The sequence below is a fragment of the Ascaphus truei genome, chromosome 2 (genome assembly GCF_040206685.1).
Source record: "Ascaphus truei isolate aAscTru1 chromosome 2, aAscTru1.hap1, whole genome shotgun sequence".
Taxonomy (NCBI): domain Eukaryota; kingdom Metazoa; phylum Chordata; class Amphibia; order Anura; family Ascaphidae; genus Ascaphus; species Ascaphus truei.
In genome coordinates this window covers 343,993,294-344,016,232 of record NC_134484.1, presented here as the reverse complement: position 1 = coordinate 344,016,232, position 22,939 = coordinate 343,993,294, and the positions used below count along the sequence as shown (strand labels likewise).

The 22,939-nt window shown below is 40.1% G+C and overlaps 1 protein-coding gene across 1 annotated transcript in view; it reads right to left on the bottom strand.

The window, feature by feature from the left end:
* Positions 1 to 18,123, bottom strand: part of EGFR (epidermal growth factor receptor) — a 224,879-nt gene extending 206,756 nt beyond the window's left edge. The window contains exon 1 of the mRNA XM_075586763.1: positions 17,494 to 18,123. Coding sequence (XP_075442878.1) covers positions 17,494 to 17,623 — 130 coding nt within the window. The 5' untranslated portion in view covers positions 17,624 to 18,123. The remainder of the gene's footprint in view (positions 1 to 17,493) is intronic.
* Positions 18,124 to 22,939: the final 4,816 nt, after the last annotated feature.

Sequence of the window (22,939 nt, the reverse complement as noted above, 5' to 3'; positions counted from 1 at the left end):
CAGTGCCTTTTGCATTAACTACTTTGATGCTTGATGGGCTTGCTACGTACTGAATGATGTTGTAACTGTGAAGGAACAATATACTGATCCCACTCCAATGAACTCTGTATTTTGCATCTTTATTCCATCTTCCCTGCTTGAAATACCAATTGCTGAGAACCACCTACTGAAGGAATAAAGGGAGACTCCATCCCGTCCCATTGCCATCCAAATGACAGATGTCAACAGCATTGCACCTACTCCAAGTGCATTTTCGAGGGCATTCCAGCTTAAATGTTTTCTGAGATAAATTATAATCACAGGCCTAAAAGCGTTCCCATTTTTGGTTTTCAGCTGAGAAAACATTCTTTTTTTTTTTTTTTTTTTACTCATAACAAGACTACCAACCAAACAAGAAAAATAATTGCTCTGATATATATATATATTATATATATAATTTGTTCTAAAAAAAAAAAACGTGACTATCCTGAAGTTAAAATCTATTCACTTGAAACCTTTTTTATATCTAGTTAGGACCATTCATATGTAGACAATGAGTAGCTGTGCTGTTCTTATGTTACAATGTATACTACTTTTGAGAAGATACAATACACTATGTCAAGGGGAAATCAACTCCTACAATGTACAACATTCTCAAATTCCGGCAATTAGTAAATGGGATGAGCAGTACACAATAACATAGACATTTATAGCAGCATTTAGATGACATATAATAGAAAATGGAATTGTAAACAACTTATTAATGAGGTTGACATCCTCACACAAATATAATCCTTCTTAAAGCAAACATATGAATTTTTGTTTTTTTTGGGGGAGAGATTAAGACAGCATATTTTTCCAGCAAAGGGCTAAAATGAACGCAAATGGGGACTTTGGTCGACCTCTGGTCTGTTTCTTCTCTGCAAAAAGACTAAGCAGGAGAAAGGGGGAGAAGTTATGGAGGGCATTTGGCCTGGGGAACATTACATTCTTGTAATTAGGGTATTTATATTCCCCTTTTCAAAAATGACTTGGAGGTGAATTCACCATTTTAAAAGTAAAAGTATTTATTTTAAAAGTAAAATATTATAATCCATACACAGAGGGCCATCAAAAAATGAGAGTCTGGTCCGGCGTGTGAAGGGGCCTGGTTGAGTCCAGCTGCTGTGTGGTCTCAGTATGCTTCAGCATATTGCCCCTGAACCCACCTTCCCTCAAACCCTTCCTTCCCCCTGGCTCAGTAAGCTGGGACCCAGTGCTATTATGGAATCCTGGGGTCAGACATTTATCCTTTCAGCACTGGTGTGCTATATTATTAGGGACTCCTCTAGGCTGGCAAACAACGGGTTTTTTTTGGATACTGTAGTTGTATAATAATCAATATGCTTTAAAGCCACTTCCCTGTACTTTTTAGTCCTATTCATTTAAAAGGAGCAATTTATGCAGTGTTTTTTAAATATTTTTTTACATAGGTTTGAAGCAGGGGGTATCCAAAGCTGAAACCCATTGATTTCACCTCTGGGGAACCCATGCTTTCCGAGATACAGACCTCCGAAGGGGGTGCTGGTATCTTGGAAAATTTTAAAGCTCCCGCGTTTCGCGGGCCAATAGGAAGCCGAACCTGATGACATCACAGCTTCCTATTGGTCTGCAGGGCACGGGAGCTTTGAAACGTCGCTATTACATGATCCCTTGTAGCCGAGCGGAGCAATTACCAGCACCCCCTATGGAGGTAAGTATCTCTGGAAGCAGGGGGTCCCGGAAGTTGAACTCAATGGGGTTCAGCCCCGGAGACGCCCTGCTACATTCCTATGTTAACAAATTTCTAAATTCGCAAATAAATATCGCTAGCTTGGATTGCCTCTTTAAATGGAGCTGCATACAAGCACAGGGAAGATGCCTTAATAAAACACTGAATACTGGCCTATGTAATTAAAAGTTTAAAAAGTAAGCCATAAGCATTACTCTATCTCTTTCCATGCAATGAGAAATATGACAATCCCCTCCCAAATCTCTTTCGCTATGAATGTATATATGTAAATTGTCATATTTTTTGTGCCAACCATGAACGCAGGGCTTTAGAGCCTTACAGAGAATACATTAATAACATTGAATAAAATAGGAACATGAGCACACATGAGGTAAACATCACTTTAAAACAATAACCTGCTCTGAAGAATTCACAATCTATATATTTCCTATTTAGTTACAGAATTAGCAAAGCAGTATGTTATGTAAAATAGCAGAAATAGATTTGGATTAGCTAGGAGGATCACTGGGGCAGAGATGTTCTGTTTGAGCCACGTTCAGTATCTCCTGCAAGATACTGTATATCCTGCTTCTGTACAGGCATTTCGTTAATACACTGATACTATAAAGGCACTTGCATGTAATTACATTGTCCTTGTCATTTTGTGTTTATGTTCACTTAGGTGCTTTGGATTCTGTGTCTAAATTTGCCCTTACATTACAAAATATGGTGAATCACGACACGAGGTTCAGAAAGGGAGAGTTAAATGTATTCAAGTGATTTCAATAAATGGTCATTCATCTTGATGTGAGATTACATTTCAAAGGTGATGTTCAAATCAAATCAAATCAAATAAGCATTATTGACATGACCAAAGAACATTTCAGTATTGCCAAAGCTCAATAATAGGGGGTGGGGTACAACATATTCAACATGTGTCTCACAGGAGATGAAAGGTTAACCCCTTACATTTAACATTTACATTCCATAAATTACATCAATGTGGGAAGAAGCCACTGAAGGTATGCAAACATCACCCACAGGTATTGACCAAACACACATGTAAAGGTCTCTTCTTTACCGAGTCAACAGCAGAGACGCAATGAGTATGTTACTTTCTAATTCAAGTAATTAAAATCACACTTGGCAAAGCAAATTGGAGTTGCAATAAAGTGAGAGCATTCATCCGTGTAACATGTTTAGTTCATAATAAAACTTATTTTTTTCATTAAGGTTTATTGACTTCAGATGTAGGCCTCGAAGTTTAAAATCTTAATGACAAATACCGCAGAACATAGAATATGTCACCTACACAGTCCGTGTGTGTGTGTATGTGTGTATGTATGTATGTATATATATATATATATATATATATATATATATATATATATATTTATATATATATTCCTTGTTTACATTTTTGGTATATATATATATATATATATATATATATATATATATATATATATCAACTGTAAATATTCCTGTATATTCATTTGCATGTCTTAGACAGGTCTGCAACCCTGTCTTTCACCATTATCACCCAGCAAACAGCACTTCCACTGCAGCAAGGGATTCTGGGAAATGACATGCAAATGAGCACACAGTGCCACTTTTTATCTCATGCTCACATTACATGAGCAACCCTTAGCCAATGCATGCTGCTTTAAACACAGCTTTTAAACAAGGACTTGGGAGATGCAAAGTCAGTTAACCCACTCACAGACATGTTTCACCCTTGATTGGTATCATCAGTGTGAGGTTGGCTTGCTGACATTTGCTCAAATGAGATAAGAGTAGGTAATCACCACCACTATTAAGGTTATGGTGGGTAAAAAAAAGTGACTAAAACCCTCCACAGTAAAGCATAAAGCAACTGTAAATATTCCTGTATATTCATTTGCATGTCTTAGACAGGTCTGCAACCCTGTCTTTCACCATTATCACCCAGCAAACAGCACTTCCCCTGCAGCAAGGGATTCTGGGAAATGACATGCAAATGAGCACACAGTGCCACTTTTTATCTCATGCTCACATTACATGAGCAACCCTTAGCCAATGCATGCTGCTTTAAATACAGCTTTTAAGCAAGGACTTGGGAGATGCAAAGTCAAAACCTGTGAGTGGGTTAACTGACTTTGCATCTCCCAAGTCCTTGCTTTAAAGCTGTGTTTAAAGCAGCATGCATTGGCTAAGGGTTGTTCATGTAATGTGAGCATGAGATAAAAAGTGGCACTGTGTGCTCATTTGCGTGTCATTTCCCAGAATCCCTTGCTGCAGTGGAAGTGCTGTTTGCTGGGTGATAATGGTGAAAGACAGGGTTGCAGACCTGTCTAAGACATGCAAATGAATATACAGGAATATTTACAGTTGCTTTATGCTTTACTGTGGAGGGTTTTAGTCACTTTTTTTACCCACCATAACCTTAATAGTGGTGGTATATATACCTTTGAGTATGGCAACCCGCAGATCGTTCATCTTATGGCCAGAGTCAGAGAAATGTTCGCCAACATGACTGTCTCTTGTTCCGCGTGTGATGCTGTGGCGGTGCAGGGCGGAACAAGAGACAGTCCTGTTGGCGAACATTTCTCTGACTCTGGCCATAAGATGAACGATCTGAGGGTTGCCATACTCAAAGGTAATCTTAAAACACCGAAAGAGAGACGGTTGCATGAATACAAATTTATGCAACTGTTCGGGACACTTAGCAGTGGCCTAAACAGAGATCGAAATTTTATGAGTCATTACTGACACAAGTGAACTCTCTTCCCATGAACGCTATAGGCCATGTCTGCACATACTGTGCTATATGTATGCACACACAGCTGTCTCTCACACATACTTATACTCCTTGTTTTCCCATCCCTATACACCAATAGGGACCACATAGTATCCACACACACTTTTAGTTATGCTACTAACTCTCACATTTCCACACCCACCCATACCATTTATATCCGCTCCCACTTCACACACACCTTTTGTAAAGCACTGTATATACTGTGGCTCTCCATTCATGTTAATTCACACTGATACACATACACACTCTTTCATCACTTGCTTTCAGAAACCTTTTGACACCTCCAGCCATAAAACACATCCACACCGGGGAAGGACCAGCACAGATAACATTCCAATAGACACTGTTTATAGTATAACTTTTGCTTGCTTCATTCATTGTAACATCGCCGGAAGAAGAGATCAGTGTATCTCGAAAGCTCGCACAAATAAAAGCATTTCGTTAGCCACAGAACGGTATCATATATTTATTTTTTGATTATTGAAGCTCGGCTAACACGGTACTGATACCTCTACATGTATATATATATACACACACATACACACATACACACATACACACATATATTTATTTATATATATATATATATATATATATATATATATATATAAATATATATATATATATATATATATATATATATATATATATATAAAAATATATATATATATATATATATATATATATATATATATATATATATATATATATATATATATATACCAAATATGTAAACAAGGAATGGGACAATTCACCACGGCCGTTCAGTCACTGTGGGACAATTCGGCATGACCATTTTGCCACAGGGTTTAGGTTTTTTACAGTTGAGGTTTTTTGGAGTTAGGGGTTAAGTTATGGTTAAAGGTTAGGAATATTCTGGTTAGGTGTTAGGGAGAATATTAGGGTTAGGGATTACCTCCGGTGAGGGAGCCGAGCAGGGGGAGGCTACGGCCGGTTATAGCGGGTGCCGGTGGTGTGGGGAGGCTACGGCAGCGTGTGGGCAGTGGAGAAAGGGTGCTCCTGAGGCTCCCGGTGCCCCTGTGTTACCAGTCGCGCATGCGCAAAGTGTTCCGAGGCGCGGCGGCCATGTTAGAGAGGGGCGTATGAGCATTACCGTGAGAGAAGTGGTGGCTATCTTGAAAGGGACTCTGCAGGGGAACTACACTCTAGGAGAATGGTCACAAGGCGCAGCATAGCCAGTATGGCTCCCCGGATCCTCTGAGGGTATTGGTACATTTGGCGCACTTAGACCGTGCTGCATTTCTTTTTGAAACAGCAATCCCCCCAACAAAAATTGATTTATTTGTTAGCTTCCCTGCACTTCGGGGATCCACCGAAGCTCAACTGTGATCCTGCGAGGACTGCCCGGCTTCCGATATATTAGCCAGGTTTCTGTTTGCTGGGTTTGGCGCAATAAAAATACAACAAACATGGCGAATAGAGCGAGCCTGACCCCACCTCATTGAAATTGCTTGTCACTAGAATACCAGGGCGTCACTGGAGACAGGGGAACCCCGGACAGGTCTGGGGACACCCTGCTTCAGGTAAGCTAAAAAAACGGAAAACAATAGGGAGCAGCAAAAACCTGCTGTTTAAAGCAACAATTCTATTTCATTTTTTGTTTTGTGTGTTTGTTTTTATTACAGGATTGAAGCAGGGGCTCTCCAGAGCTGAACTGCATGAATTTCAGGGATCCCCTGCTTCCAGAGATACTTACCTCTGTAACGATGCTAGTATCTCTGCAGCCAGACAACTGTGTGTCTAAAAAAATGGCGTTTAAATAGGGTGCCCTGACGTCATCCCCTTGTGGTTTCCTATTGGCCCACGTGGCTGGGACCTTTAAACTCCACAGAAACACCAGCACCCCCTACGGAGGTACCTCTGAAATCGGGTGGTTGCCCAGAGCTGAAATGAATGGGGCTTAGCTTTGGAGACCCCCTGCTTCAATTATGTGCAAAATATTTTAAAAAATTAACCCTGCTTTAAATATTATCGGTGTTAATTGAAATAGGTCATGCATGTTCTTAAAAGGTGGTTTTCTCCTTGTTAGAACTTGTAAGTGCAACACATCCAGTTTTGGAGACGATGAGATATTTGCCAAGCCTCTCGGCTGCAAATCTGCAGCAAAACTGGAACAAAAGTACTGCACCCGATTTATCACACACAGTTTTGCAGTCGGGAGACTTTGATAAATGAGCTGATTTGAGCTGTTTTGTGAAATACTCACAAAATAATTATAATAAGCAAGTTGTCTCGGAGTAACCACATGCTACACAGGGGGTGTACCTTGTGTGCATATGTCTTTATAATCCTGGCAATGAGATTTATCATTTATATATTCCACCCTACTAATCTGTTAAGCCATTCTGCACGACTGAGTAAAACTTTATCTCGCAAACAAATAATAATAAAAAAAACAAACAATATGTGATGGCAGGGATACACTGGAGCTCATGCTAAATATGTATCTTGTGCAGTTTTCATGTCCTGATGAGATGGTTTACAAAATACTGTTCCTGCTAGGAAGACAAGTTAGATCTTGCAGAAAAAAAGGGAATGTTGAATTACATCATACAAAAAGCCATTGTTAAAGAGAAGGTTTTGAATTGTGTGTGTGTGTGTGTGTGTGTGTGTGTGTGTGTGTGTGTGTGTGTGTGTGTGTGTGTGTGTGTGTGTGTGTGTGTGTGTGTGTGTGTGTGTGTGTGTGTGTGTATGTATATATATATATATATATATATATATATAAATAATCAAGTGTTCTGGCAAACACCAAAACTGTAACATGAAAGGATCATTATAACCAAAAACTAAACACAAGTGAACATGCGTTCTCTTCCTTTGAACTGTCTTTGTGGGACAATGAAAAATTAAACACCAAAACTATTCATGTCCTTTTTAATGTTTGTATTTTTTATTTTATTTTTTTTAAGGATTGTGACTTATTACACTGCTAGAGGGGCCTGCAATGCATTTCAGATAAAGGGTTAAGCATTCAAATAGTTTTAGGAAGCACAACATGATACTTAATTAAGTACATTAAGTCATTTTTTTCTCTGCGCCACAAACCCAAACCTACATCAGATCATGTGATGTGGAGTTACTATGGTAACACGCTTTTGTTCCTAAACACAATAGCAGGAGAGTGAAGACTCACACAATGAGCATTATTAACTGTGAACTTTAAATACAGGGGCTGCCGTAACTTGCATTTTTTTTAGACGTTATTTTCTTCGCTGTGGGTGCTCATCATGGGATAAAAAGCGCAACGTATTCCTTTCCCTGTACAGCTAACTAAATTATTATTACGGAGTACTATTGTTTTGATAAACTGTAAATACTGTGCAAGTTATGGAGATTACCTAGACAATATATGCGAATGGCTGACAACTTCACAAAAAATGATATTGCAGGGAATGACTCTGATTTTCATCATTGTAATTATGCCTGTAGCGCTCGAATCGTTGGCTTTATAGGATTTAATGAAACGGGCTTAATGCTCAGGACGATGGTCCCAATTCAATAGAATGTGAGGTCGCTTCTCCATGGTAGGAAAGCTTCTGCCTTCCATGGAAGCCGATGGAGAAGTGACAGCATATGGAATAAGGGCTTATGAACTAAGAGAAAACAGTTCTACGGCACCTTTTAACCCATTCATTTAAATAGGCTGTAGGATGCATTACAACTTAGCACTGCGTAGTAAAAATTACATATGCACTGAGATTCACTAAGAGTCGATGATGGGCATTGCACAGTGATCCAGCGTCATCCACCAATGATAGCAGTTAACGCCGGATCCTAATGCAATACTCTGCAGCGGCACTTAGCAAATCTCCCCCGTCGTTCTATAAATTACCATGATCACATTTTCACCACATGTTGTAAATGTATCATTTTAAAGACTGGTGCAGATCGGGTTGTTGTCCTCTGCATGCTGCAACATTAAGTAATAAAGGTAGATTTGCTGTACGGGGTAACACACTGCAATCCTGTCTTAACTTAGACTGTAAGCTCTTTGGGACAGGGACTTATTTTCCTACTGTTACTTTTATGTCTGAAGTGCTTATACCCATCATGTGTTATATTATTATGTTACGTGTATTACTGCTGTGAAGCGCTATGCACAGGGATGGAGCTATATAAATAAAGATATATATACATACTGCTATTTACACTCAGTCATTGGCAGTAGCCGCGGGATGCAGTACTTTAACCCATACCGGAGATTAGTTCATCTCCTCGAGTGCTGAAAAACGACAGTCCAGCAATTAGTAATATGTGGCTTATTATGGTATTAATAATAATTAATATATTACAGTGATCATTTTGTAGACTTCTGTACACAGTAAACCTTACAGTTGAATATTTACTGCTGCAGGCTCAGAGAGATAACGTGAGCTTCCAGCTACTGTAGATGTCTTACTTCGCAATATCAGTGATAATACTGGTGGACTACTTCTGTTATATTATTAAATTAGGTTACACAAAAACGGTGTTAAGGGCAAATAAGAAGCAAAAACCATTGTACCCTTTTGTAAACTAACTAACTAACTAACTATATATATATATATATATATATATATATATATATATATATATATACGACTATTAAGGTTATGGTGGGTAAAAAAAGTGACTAAAACCCTCCACAGTAAAGCATAAACAGTTGCTATATATATATATATATATATATATATATATATATATATATATATATATATATATATATATTGTAAAGTGAGTTATATATTAAAGTTATATTAAAGTTAGGCACTTTCACTGGTGTTTTTGGTTTGGGTCTTTTTTATGCTTTGGTTCTGGTCTTGATTTTGCCAGAAATTGATCTGTTTTTATTTTGGATTTTTCTTTTTTTAAATCTGGATAAAAATAAACATTATATGGAAGAATGAACATTAGTTTAAATGATATCTCAGGTCAGATGGTGATATCTCTATGGCACCCTAATATATACCCAACACAGATAACATAACAGTGTTAAACCAACTGCAACCGATTCACTAATAAACTAGTAGAGAGTAGATACAGGCCAGATGGTGATATACGGCATGTATGCCATCCTAGTGTATACCCATCACAGATAACCTAATGATCTTAACCCAACTGGAACTTATTGACTAGTGAGACTGGTCAGGTGGTGGTATCTGTATGCCATAATATATACCAAACATTGACAGCCCAACTGGTAATGATTGGCTGGCATACTGGTAGAGAGTGAGAAAGATGGTGGTTTCTCTCTGCTTACCTATATTATACTTCATACGTATATAGATACCATTAGATAAACTAACGAGAAAACTTCTTCTGCATTCATGCAGTCTTCTCAGTGTATGTATGCATGTATGTATATCTTTATTTATATACTGAAAAGAACAGGGATAGACAGCACTCAAATATTTGGAACAGAATGATAATATGCAGAGTGCACAAGGAAACAGGGAGGACCCTATTTCCTCCAAAAAATGCAAGGAAAAAGGGGGGGGGGGGAGTTCTCAGCACTCACTGACGAATGGAGATAAACGAAAAAGAGGATATGCCAAAGATAATTTAATAAATTAATAAATCAAAAGAAGCAACAAGTCCACAACTTGGAAAATGCTATACACATAAGCACAAAACCCAAACAGCAAAAAGGGAACTCTCAGTGAATAAGGGAGGGGAAAACACACAGGGACAGGGAAGGAGGACAAGGGAAACCACAAAGGGGAAGGGCAAGGGATGGGGGGGACAGGAAAAACATGGAAAATAGGGGGGCAACGTTTCGGAGCAATGGCCCTTCCTCAGGACCGTTCCTAAAGGCCCAAATGACCAGAGCACGGGGAAAGAGATTAAAGTGTATAATACACTTGGTTCAGCCGTCACAGTACTTGTGGAGTTCCTCTCTGTGTTCTCCTGATGTTGTCACAATGGGGATGCATCTTTATTTATATACTGTAGCATCTTCCATGTACATACAGTAGCGCTTTATAGCAGCATACATAAGCGCTTAATACTGTACATATAAGTAGACATGAGGAAAAGGAGTACCTGCCTTCTGCATCTTTGTCTGCCCGTTTTGTGTGTCTCTCTCTGCTCCTCTGCACTCTTGTTGTTTGTTCTGACTGTCTCTGTGCCCTTCTCTTTTGCTATAAGTTTCTTTAAATGATTCTCTCTGGGAAGTGTACACTTTGCAGGCTTCAGCACTGCAACACTCATCATAAAAGAAGGTCCCCCTGGGGAGGCTGAAACGTCGGGCATATGTGTGCATTTTAGACCCAATAAATATTTTTGGTGATTATCATTTGTGCTGTGCCGGTATTTTGGATCTCTAGGGATCCTTACAGGCTGTATGTATGTATTGTACGTATGTACATATATATTAGCTGAAAGTACCTGGTGTTGCTCAGGAATTCTAAGAAACCAACCTCATCTCATCCCTCCCCTCCTCCCCTCTCTCTCCCATCCCTCATCTCTCTCCCTTCCATCACTTTCCTTTAATACCTTCTGATGTACCCATTTCTTTCTACCGCTCTCTCCTTCTGCAGCATTCTTACTTTCTCCTCAAGTGCCAACTAACTTCCTCCTTTTTTTCTTTGTCTACTTTCTTTGTAAACTTTATAGCTATCTGACACTGCTTATCTGCCACCGGGCTATGTGCATTATGATGTCACCAGTATGATGTCACGAGCCAGATACATATGCTAGCAGGTACAACACCTAGTGGATGACTTGCTTTTCAGCTAAATTGTAATAACTCATATAATTAAAAATAGAATGTATCCAGTTATCTAACATTGACAAAAACCTGCTCCTTGATCTGTGGGCATAGCGAACAGATCTCTCTCTCTCTCTCTCTTTCTCTCTCTCGTAGTTGGCCGGAGATCCATGCAATCGGGAGTGTGGTGGCGGCCATTTTGGTAATAGCGCAGTGCGGCGAGGTGCACATGCGCAATGTGTAGAATGTGGGCGACCATCTTAGGACAGCTCCGCAAATGCAGCAGCAGGGCTACAAGTCCCAGAATCCTCAGGTGGGAGGGAAATACCACATGGCACTGTCCCAGCCAATTGGACTCTGGCAGAGGAGGAACAGGATACCCTCCGCAAGTGGAGAGCCCGCGAAGTCAGTCTAGCAGGAGTGGCAGAGAGGACGGATGCGTCCAGGGTGCCAGTAGCCCCTGGACTAGGCCAGAACTCTGCCCCTAGGCCCCAGTTGGGCCCTGAGACACCCAAAGAGCAGTATTGTAGGGAAGGCCCCAGATAGGGACTCTTCCCCTAATTAGTATTGTTTTGCCGGTGACGGACGGCAACGTGGCAACCTGCAGCCTGGGACCAGGCAACAGGACTCTGAGACATTCAGGTGAGACACTCCAGCTGGAGCTTACCCCACGAGGCAGATCAGAACCCTTAGTAGAGAGGGGATTTGTGTTGGAGGCCCCGCTGTGTGGAACACGCTCCAACTCATCGTGACAAGCAGCACCTGGGTACTGGAGTACCCAGGCAGGGTACTCCAGACCCAGCGTGCACCTACATCCACAGGGGGTAGCACTACCTCACACTTGGGTGGGGACTTGCTGGGACAGGACACCAGGGGTATTGGTGCCACGGCACCCTCAATACTTTGGGGGAACCGCAGAGTGTTGGTTCATTGGGGTTATATGTGGGTACAGTTTTTGTGTGGCATATTTGTTTAGCATTATGTATCGTAAAGCTTAGTTATAGACTACTATTTCTGTGTGTTGGTTCCTGTGAGGGGCTATCCCGCCTACCCTGGGATCCCTCATAGGTGGAGACGCTGCACTGCAAGGAGAAAAAGCTCACCCCAGGCTCTCCGCGGCAGAGGCATGGACCACCTGTGAGCAAACAGGTACAGCAGCACGCATAGTTTTCTTAGGGAAAGGGGCTACATATATAGATAGATACAGTATATCTTAAGGATGGTCACGTTAGGGCGTTTAAAATGTAAAGTTCATGAACTTCAAATCTGAATCAAAATACTTTTGTGTTTTAATTAACTGGTGGAATTCTTTGAGTTTTCCCATAATTTTGATACAAATCAAAAGCCAATTGAGTTCCAGCAAAACCAAAACACAAAAAAATGCTTACAACCATATATATATATATATATAATATATATATATATATATATATATATATATATATATATATATATATATATATATATATACATATATATACACACAGTATGTGAGCTGTGATAATAGCACCATCTAACTTCAACCTCAGTCTGAATGTAAACCTCAGCTAACTGTGTAAAACAATAAATCAGCTCAAAAGTAGGATCCAAAAGGTTGATTTTTTTTTCTGCACACAGGAAAGACAAGCTTAATAATTCAGCATCGTGGGTGGCCATGTGCAGCAGTCCCTTGGTTATAGTGTGATAGCATATTTCTCTAAATTGCATCTTCTGGATAGAAAAATAAACATTCTGTAACCATACACTGTCTGTCAGTGTGTAAGGCATATGCATTGGAACTGCTGGATGCACAGTATAGCAATACTTTGTACTGCAACAGCATTGCATAAACATCAGATGCTTAGTGGATTATCTCTTGTAAAAAACAGATTCAACGAACAAGAGCAAAATCTATATCAGCTGCCAACAACCTTAACAAACAAAGTGACATTACTAATAAACAAAGTGACATTACTTATGCTAAACAGATAGCTAAGTTACTGTTGCGCTGCATATGGAAGACCTTGAACAATCATTCCAAAGAATAGCAAGTTTTTCAAGAACGTGCAGGATGCATTGATGATGATATAGATAACATCACGGTGGTCGGTTTCATCAATAATTCATTGGCTTCATAATTAGAGCAGCTTGAATACAAAAGAAACAGGGACAGCGTTAATTAATAGTTAATTTGCCTCCCTTTCAATCTATTTGGCATCCAGCAATCATTGAAGGAGAACTTCTTTTTCTAAGCTTCAAAACATTGTTCATGTGAAATAGTCAAGACCAAGCAGAACCATCTGCCTTCTTTTCCAGTTTATGTCGAGGCCAATTTTATTGGTGACTTCCATTTTCTTTACAAAGTTTAATTTAACCAGATGCAAAGTAATATATTGATAGAACATTTTAACGCTTCATTTGCTCTCACTGCAGACAAAGCTGTGTCTTCAGTATATGTTTAAGGGCATTATATTGGAAGTACTGGAACAATGCATGTTGAAATCAGGGTATACAAATATTAAAATGGTGCTACAGTGTTAATAAAGTGTGGTTACATCTACAGCATATTTAGAAAACGATTGAAAATTAGGTGCAATATTAAATTATAGAAAAAAAATATTTTCTCCTTGGGTGGTCAAAAGTTCACCATCTTTGATTTATGGTGTTACTTGTGACACTGCACATATCAAAGAGGTTGTGCTGTAGTAATATTCCTTATTAGTTCCTTTGTGTTCTGCTTCATCTGAAACACAAGCATCCATTATATGTTTTACCGCTCAGTGTTCTACACTGTATGACGCGTGATATGATACGTACTATGAATAACTACACGATTGCATTACAATTACGAACGAATAGTAATCCAATTTCTGCAGCCTTATCACAGTTACTACAGTTGGGGTTAGCAAAATAGTTTCCATGTCACAGGTGCCACAACTCACTTGACATGGTATGTTGCAGTAAGGAATGTGCTTTAGGGCAAATATAGGCAAACGAGCCATAGAAAGTATCCTGATGAGTGCTGTGGAGATCTTTATCTCCAGTAGGTTAGTGGATTGTTTATTGTTTCATGAAGTCATCATTTAATGAGATTTTGCACCTAGTTTTAATTACAGTCTGCTCAGAACTGACCATTAAAGAGAGCTAATTGTATATTTATTCCACAAGTAAAGCCACTTATTTTGCAAAAATACAACAACCATTTTTGTTAAAGATAACTAGAGTACACACGACTACATAATAATATAAGGTTATGCTTGTTTGTCATTAAGACACCTTACGCAGGTATGCGGGATGAGGGTTATTTATCAAAGTCTCCCATCTGCAAGACTAGGGCAAACAAATTGCACCATATTTATTAAGGGAAAAACATTCCTATTAAAACCAATGGGATTTTCTTGTTTAATAAATCTGATGCAGTATTTTCACACCTGTTTTGCAGCTGGGAGACTTTATTAAATGGGACTTTAACTGAGATTGTGTTGATCAGGGCACAGAAACTTTACGCCTAGTAAAGTCAACACATTTGTGCAAAAGTATCCCCATCACCACTGTCCCAGTTTAATGAATAACCCCCTATGACTTCCAAATGATGCCATTTTTGGACCAGCTCATTATTTAATCCTCCTTCCTCAAAGGAAAAACAAAGGCTACAAATTTCCGTATGTGTCGATAAACGTCAAACAAAATAGAAACTGCCCATATTATCCCAGGGATCTGGACTAATCTGACTTTGTTTTTTTTGTTTTTAAGTCTTTGATGCCAGAGCTATGTGTAACATACTGTATTGAAGAGCAATTAGTTGCAATCCACTCTGATAGCTTACTGGTTATGGACTGAACAATAAACCACTGACAAATGGAACAAAGGAACTGTATTTTTTTTATATTAAAAGAAATACAATATAAATTACTGTATGTAAAAAGTAATTAAAAAACACTGATTACCTTTCCATTTGGATGAATGTTCACCAACAAACAATACAAGAGCCACTAAAAATGTTCTCACTTTATGCAATAGGTCAATGGTATATATAAATGACCTACATTTATCCATCCTAATCATGGTTACCTCTCACTGAAAGATTAATTTACTGTACAGAGCAGATTGTAAATATAACAATGCTCTACTACAGTGGAAAACACCAGCAGCTGAAAGACAATGCACCCACTGATATTATCTGCAATAACACCCTTTATTTATAAGGCAATTCCACAAATTATCCAGGTGCCTACATTCTTCTGTCTCTGCTCCAAGCGTGTTTCAAAAGAGTTTATCGGAGAGACAGAGCTAATGTCAACTCCCCAAATATTGCATTGGGAAAACAGGTAGGAACTTGCACGCTGGAACGCGAGTTAACTCGGTTGTGCAATTGGACAGAGGCGTGTTTCCTTTCCCCAGAAGCCTATTTGATCGTGCGGAGTCACGGAAGGCACATGAAGCGCCAGCCAAGCTCTGCTACTTTGCAGTGTGCACATGCACGTGTGGCGCGGGCGGGGGGGGCATTGTTGGTTGGCTTGTTTTGCCCTGGCTTCTGGCCAAGCTTTTCTGGCAAACTTAGATTCACCGGAGCAGCAAAATAGCACCAAGAACAGAGTGGTTTAAATCTGTAAAGGAGTTAAAATGGGCCGTCCAATGTACCAGCTCAACTCCCCTGCCCCTCCCCATCCCCCTTTACTGTAAAGATTCACTCATCCTTATGAATTCTGTTAAAAATGAAATTAATGTTTCCCTTTTCTTCAGGCCTGTTGAATTCAAGCATATCAGCTATGTGTTTATCCGTTTGGCTAATAATGGTTCCATAATTACTATACATACATTGTACAAATCAAAGGCAACACTCCACCTCCTAGTTTTGATGACAGACAAACACTGGTCCAAATTACCCAAATACATTACATACAAACCCTCCGACGCTTTTGTTTACTTTGAGAAAGTAAACACAGTTTAATTTATGCTTGTGCAATCAGCTACATGTAATATATTAAACATGGCACTGATTTTAGTACACTTTCGTCCTGGGGGGTACTGCTCCTTTAACTGTGCTTTAATAAGGGTTAGATCCTATTCCTATTATGCTGTGCAATGCATTGCAGACCTTTCTAGCCTGAAAGGGGTTAATTAGTGTGTTATGTTATTCAAGGATCTCATAGAATACTTACAATGAGATAGGACACCTCTGCCCAGCAGGTGTTAAATTACCCCGAGCTTTGAAATTATTTCATCTACACAACACCGGTTCATGTAGCCATAGAATAGTATGTGACACACGCAAGACTGTTACATTAAAATGATCACATATATACAGCTTCTGTAATACAGTAGTGTGGGCAAATGCAGGTAATTAGACCACATCACAGTAGCCAGTGTCCAGGAAACATTATTGCTCTTAACTAAATTACACTGTGAACTCCAGCTGTTTAAAAACACGTGTCTGGTTCATTCAGTTTCACTGGAGTGTAACTTGACTATTGCACACACGTCATTTATAATTTGTACACACACACACATATATATAAACATGATTTATATTATACATATAGATAGAGATATGAGTGTGTATTTGCAACAGTCGTCATACATACATACATATCTTTTAATTAAGTGCATACAAGCACACTTGTCAACAGTACTGTAGTAGATGAACTTTCTGTGTCATCAATCGAAAACCCTCTTTTTGCAGTCACATGTTTTTAGAGGATAATATTGTTTTATGCAACAATTACACCTACTAAAGGAGATAAACTTCCTCTCCTGGGTGCTTCTGTCTAATTATACTGTATCTGTTAAAATCAAATTGAAACAGGTACAGGTATCTGTTCTCTTCCTCCTTAAGACTGAACAGTAAATGGAGATGCAAGTCTCAAGCTCCCTCCTCCTTCCCACCTTCAGAAGCTGTTCTCAAGGAATGAAGTCGATCAGGAAGAGTTTAACGAAGTATTTTATTGTATTATTTTCGTTTCAAGGAAGGCAGATCCCTCCTTTTTTTTGATCCTGTCCAGACTTCACCAGCCACATCAAGCTACTATACTAGACACCAGCACTTCAAAACAAGTGCAGGTAATTAAAGGGGGGTGAAGCAAGCATTGGACGCCACCTCAGTTCTATTACCACCTCTGTCATTATCATAATGAACACGATCGCTTCTCTCAAGAGAGACTCCTAGAGGGAAAGAGTGAAGAAGAGTGACAAAAAAGTGGCATGCAAAGATATGTAGCCCTGCTCCCGCAGGTGAGTCACATTGCACAAAGTCACATTGCACACTTGTCCTCTTACCTTTCTTTTCTTCCTGGGCAAAGCAGGAGTGACCGATGATGATGATGAAGAGTAGCAGAGAAACTCTTTGAAATCCCAGGTCCAGCTTAGCTGCCCTCATCGTGCTTGTCCTTATGCCGCCCACGAACATCGGTGGGAAAGACTCCCGCTCCCTTTCTTCTGCCTCCTCTTGTCTTCCCTCCTCGTTGCTTTCCTTACCTCCACTCCACACCCCCCCCTTTTCGTTTGATAGACTACTAAAATCACCGAGGAATCAGTAATATGCCAGCTGCGGTTGGCATTACACCCATGTCCTAGATCCCATCATGGGCAGAGGAGAAGACAATGAGGCATTCGCCAACTCTTCAGGATGACTGTGTGTAACCCTGCTGTCACTTCGTTAAAATGGTGAAGTTGTGATAAGCCTTTTTTTTTGTATCCTCTCTGATCTCCTGTGTGTAAGTGTCAGCAATGAGTGAAGCCTTCCAAGAAGTGGGTGAATCTATTCCACAGTAAATACACCTTCCCCGGCTTCCAAGAGTTGCAAAACTTTTGACAGTTTCAGCTGGGCTGTCTCACTCTGTGATCACAATACGAGAAGAAACTTGGCATGCCTTGAATGTGAGGTCACAGAGAGGTGTGACCATTCCACTCCCCCTCCCAGCAACTCCTTCCCAAGACTAGAAGAGAAGGAAACCCATATACTGTATGTTATTATATTACCAGTGCTGTATGATTTATACTACTGGTGTGTGCACTGCCACCTTATGGTCACTCAAGAAAAACGGGAAATGTCTTTAGGAAATTGTCATTGTAGTAGGTTTATAAGCCTCACGAGATATGACAAACTCACTGATTTTTTTTTCTTCTGGAAACCTGGCTGAATGTTTCAATGATCTTTTTTTCAGCATGAACAGTCTCATAGACTTCAATAGGCTATCACTGATTACAAGTCAGTACTTTTGCATTTAAATGCCATGTTTTGGTATAAACTCCCTAATACTCAATGATTTAGGTCCTTAAGGATTTTCATGTTCCTGTAGAGGACTGCATGGTTGGTTGATACCCTTGATATGATGGCACAGGTGGAAATAGCATACTCTTCAATTTTACCAGTTTAGCAGGTACAGGTTTTTTGGGTCCTCTGTCTACTGAGGACCAGCTTTACCTATGGTACCTCTTTCTGACAGTGTGAGAGCAGGCTAGCTAGGGAGCAGGGGGGGACCCCACTTTCTGCCTTCTGTACTGATTGTGGGTAACCGGTGCATCAAAAAATTCAAGTCCCAATAATAAATGATGAATTCTTCCGTTAGGAACACTCCAATGTGATAGTGAGCAGCAATAAGACACCCTAATAGGGCTAAGGGACTAGTACCTAGTGCTGACAAGCACAATAAACAGTACATAGATTGTCCCATCCATAATAATATAGAGTAATAATATGCAAGGAAAACTCACTTTTAACTTCCAGATTTCTTCAGGGGAGCAGTCCCATCAGGTATCCTTAACAGCGTGCAATCCACCAGGCAAGGCAAGTAGAAGGTGGGTGAACAAAGGCAGTGCACTGCCTAAAAATAGTGGTGGAGGCTCATGGTGGCAAAAAAGATTTCCTTTATTGAATAAGGGGATCAAACATAACCCCTGGACAACACCGAAAACGCACACCTACGCGTTTCTGGCCGTACGCTGACAATAGATGATTAGTGATGGGCGAATGTGTCAAAGTTCGCAAACTTTCGGACAAACATTTCTATTTCTTCTCAAACCCGCGATAGTTCGTTCAAACATTTTGTTATTGTAAGAAATACTAAAAAGCATGCAATTCCTATTTTGCTGGTTTTAAAGTTTGCTTTAATTTTCAGCAAATCTCCGCTTAATTGAATTTTAAAAAAAGACGCAATTTTTTTCAAATCAGAAAAATTTGCAAAAATTCGAACTTGCGATGAAATGCCATTTTTGCAGCAGATTCCAACTTTGGCGAAAAGTTTGCCCATTTCTACTGATGCTATACTTACTACATGTAAAACCATAGGGGGACATGACACATTATGTTATCAGAGGAATTTAATCACCACTTCTATTGTGTGTATTTCTATAGGTATATTAACCAGACACAAAGAAAGTTATGCATACAAGAATTGGAGCACAACTCCCAGGAACCACATGCGGGTTAGAAAAGAAACACAAAGAGTACATACTGTATCAGACAGGATTGCACTATCTAGTAGAATGGTAACAGGTGCACTCACAAGTTGGATGAATAAAACAGGCATATATTGCACTCAAACTGGGCAATTAGCTGCAGGATCTTGAAAATCCGACATTCAATTTCAGAATGGGAAAACATCTTGCACCCATTGGTGTTAGAGAGAGATCCAGGGGGGCTCTACACATGGATATATCAGATATTCAATGCTACAAGCAGGGAAATCGCTTTTAGACCACCCAGGGTCACAATACGGATGTCGCCTCAGACCTCTGCCTGTACTTACACCCAAACTCCACCTCCTCAACAACGAACACTCCGTGTGGACAGCACTAAATCCTAGAGGGGAATGGAAAAACAACAGTCCGACGTCCCAACGGACAAGACAGATCTCAGTGGTTAAAGTTTAGCCCTACACATTTCACAGAAGGTTTACTTCCTTAGGGAAATTTGTTTGTTTTGTACAAAGAATGTTATGGTGAGTAAAAAAAGTGACAAAAACCCTCCACCATACAGTGCACAGCAAATTAAAATATCACTTATGAGCACATTCACATCTCAGACAGGTCCACAACCCTGCCTTTTCGTATTATTTCTAAGCATACAATACTTCCACTGCAGCCAGGGATTCTGGGTAATGACGTGCAAATGAGCACACAGTAAGTCACTATTTCCTTCGTGTCTATTTTAACAGTGATCCCTATAAGCTTATGTCAGCCGCATTAGACAACATTTTCTAGACAACATGGGTTAAAGAAGTGCATTACTAGTAAACCTATTCACAGACAGTTGTCATGACCTTTTTCAGTCTCATCAATGCAAGGACGCATTGTTTACTGACTTTGCCAAGTGAAATTGATAGTGGTTAGAACTAGACCCAAGGAAGTTATGGTGAGTAAAAAAACTATATGACAAAATCCCTCCACCGTACAGTATACATAGGGTGGCCAGATGTCCCGTTGTAGCTGGGACAGTCAGGGTTTTTAGGGCTCTGTTCTTACTTTTTGGGATCCCGTTGGCTGCGCATGCGCGATTGTCACTTGCCGACTGCACATGCGCGATCGACACTTGTCGGCTACTCATGCGCATGAGCAACCGGCAAACGGCGATCACGCATGCGCGGTCGGCAAGTGCTGATCGCACGTGCAGCCGGCAAGTGACGATCGCGCCTGCGTGACATTTGTCCTAGTTTTTCCCGGGACAAATATGGCCACCCTAAGTATACAGCAAATAAAAATACTACTTGTGAGCACATTCACGTCTCAGACAGGTCCACCAACTAGTACAAGAAAAGAGGTAGAAAAAGCACTACTACCAAGTAATAACAATAGTATCCACTTATTTAACCTGTCTAACAGCAGGCGGTGCTTCCTGGAGTAAAGTAAACACTAGTAACTAAGAAACAAAAGTGGTAAATCCCACAAGACAGGACTACCAGAGACTCCAAACTAGGGCACTCTTGAAGGTGAAAAAACATATAATGGACCGTCTCATATACACATAAGCAGACTGTTGTTTCTAAGAGTGTAAGTCTGTGACTATAATAGACTGACAAATGTGTGTGTGTGCGTGTGTGTGTGTGTGTGTATGTATATGTATATATTCTAACCAGAAAGGCAACTGCCAGAGGAGGCAACCCACACGGCTTTCCCAGCACTGGGGGAGGGAGCAAACAAAATGCATGGAGACAGATAACCTATGAATAATAAACACTAATAAGGTAGGTCAAAAAATAATATGCTGCAAATAAAGACTGCAGTCTGAATGAAACAGCAGGTAGAGTGAAACTACAACAGCAGTGGCTGCACGATATGCAACATATAAGGCAGTATAATCCCTAACTTGCAATGGTATAACAAGTCTATATCTAGAGCATGCTCTGCTAAACACCAAAAAGGCAATGCAATGGTGTAACTGGCGACACAGTAGAAACTGTAAGTAACAACAATATATTCTGTCTGTTTCCAAAACAATGTGTGAATGTGACAAAATGCAAATACAGGGATGATACTGAATCTAATGCAAGCAGCGAAATAGAGTATCTTTATAAAATAGCAACAGTGTATGAATTCTCAGTATACTCACAAAATAAGTCCTGAATAGATGTTTAAAGATATCACCTAATGAATGGTGACTCTAGGAGGTTACTCATTGTAATTAAAGGTAAAGAGGTGCAGGTGGAGGGTAGCGCTGCAGTGTTCCACTAGTTACCACTGTCCCTGCTGATGCAGTTTGCCCGTGAAGTATAGTCCAAGTAATTCGTCATGCTGCTCCAAGAAAAATGCCCAATGTTAAACTGGGTGCCGGGGGGATGCCAGAAGTGCAGTGATCTCTGGCAGGAGACGGTCGTGGAGGTCAACCAACCTGCTTTTCCCCATTATCTCTTAGCCTACAATGCTTCTACTGTAACCAGGTATTCTGGGTAATGACATGCAAATGAGCACTCTGTATAACACTTTTTGCTTCTTGTGCATTTTAACATGGATCCCTATAAGCTTATGCCTGCTGCATTACACAACTTTTTCAGCACAGCCTGGTATACAAACTAAGTATATATAAAAAATAAATATAATAGAAAAGTTGTACAGTATGAGGTGTTCGGATGCTCCACTATCATGCTCTAAATCAGGAATTAAAGTGGGCCTACTTTGAGGTCCTATATGGATCTGATAGGAATCTGCCTTGCCATTTGTGTACTAAAAACATCAAAGCAGCTGGGGAGATGCCGGGCGGCAACAAGAGCCCAACCAGCGGCGGTTGCCCCCCAACACCCGCAGCACACTGCGAAAGAGAGGAAGCAGCTGGAGAGCGGCAACTCCCCCAAGCCACCGGCAGCAAACCCAGCCACCGGCAGCAAACCCAGCCACCGGCAGCACATTGAGGGAAAGAAGCAGCATCTCAGGACAGTGAGTGCAGGGGAGAGCCAGGCCCAAAGTAAGTAAGTGTATGTATATACTGTATGTGTGTATATATGTATGTGTGTGTGTGTATGTGTATGATTGTGAGATGCATTTTATTTCCCCACATAATTTAATCAGAATTAGGGAAAGGAAAAAATAACATTGTCGTATGTAAATGCTTATACAGTACATATTAGTGTGTGTACAGTATATGTATGTGTTTGTGGGGGTGTAATATTCATGCATGTGTTGCGGCTCTCTGAATATTTTGGAGAAAGACATTGTTTTTATAAAATAGCTCTTCTTTCTTGAAAGGTTGCAGACCCCTGAACTAGGAGATTCCCCCAACTTGATTGTGGGG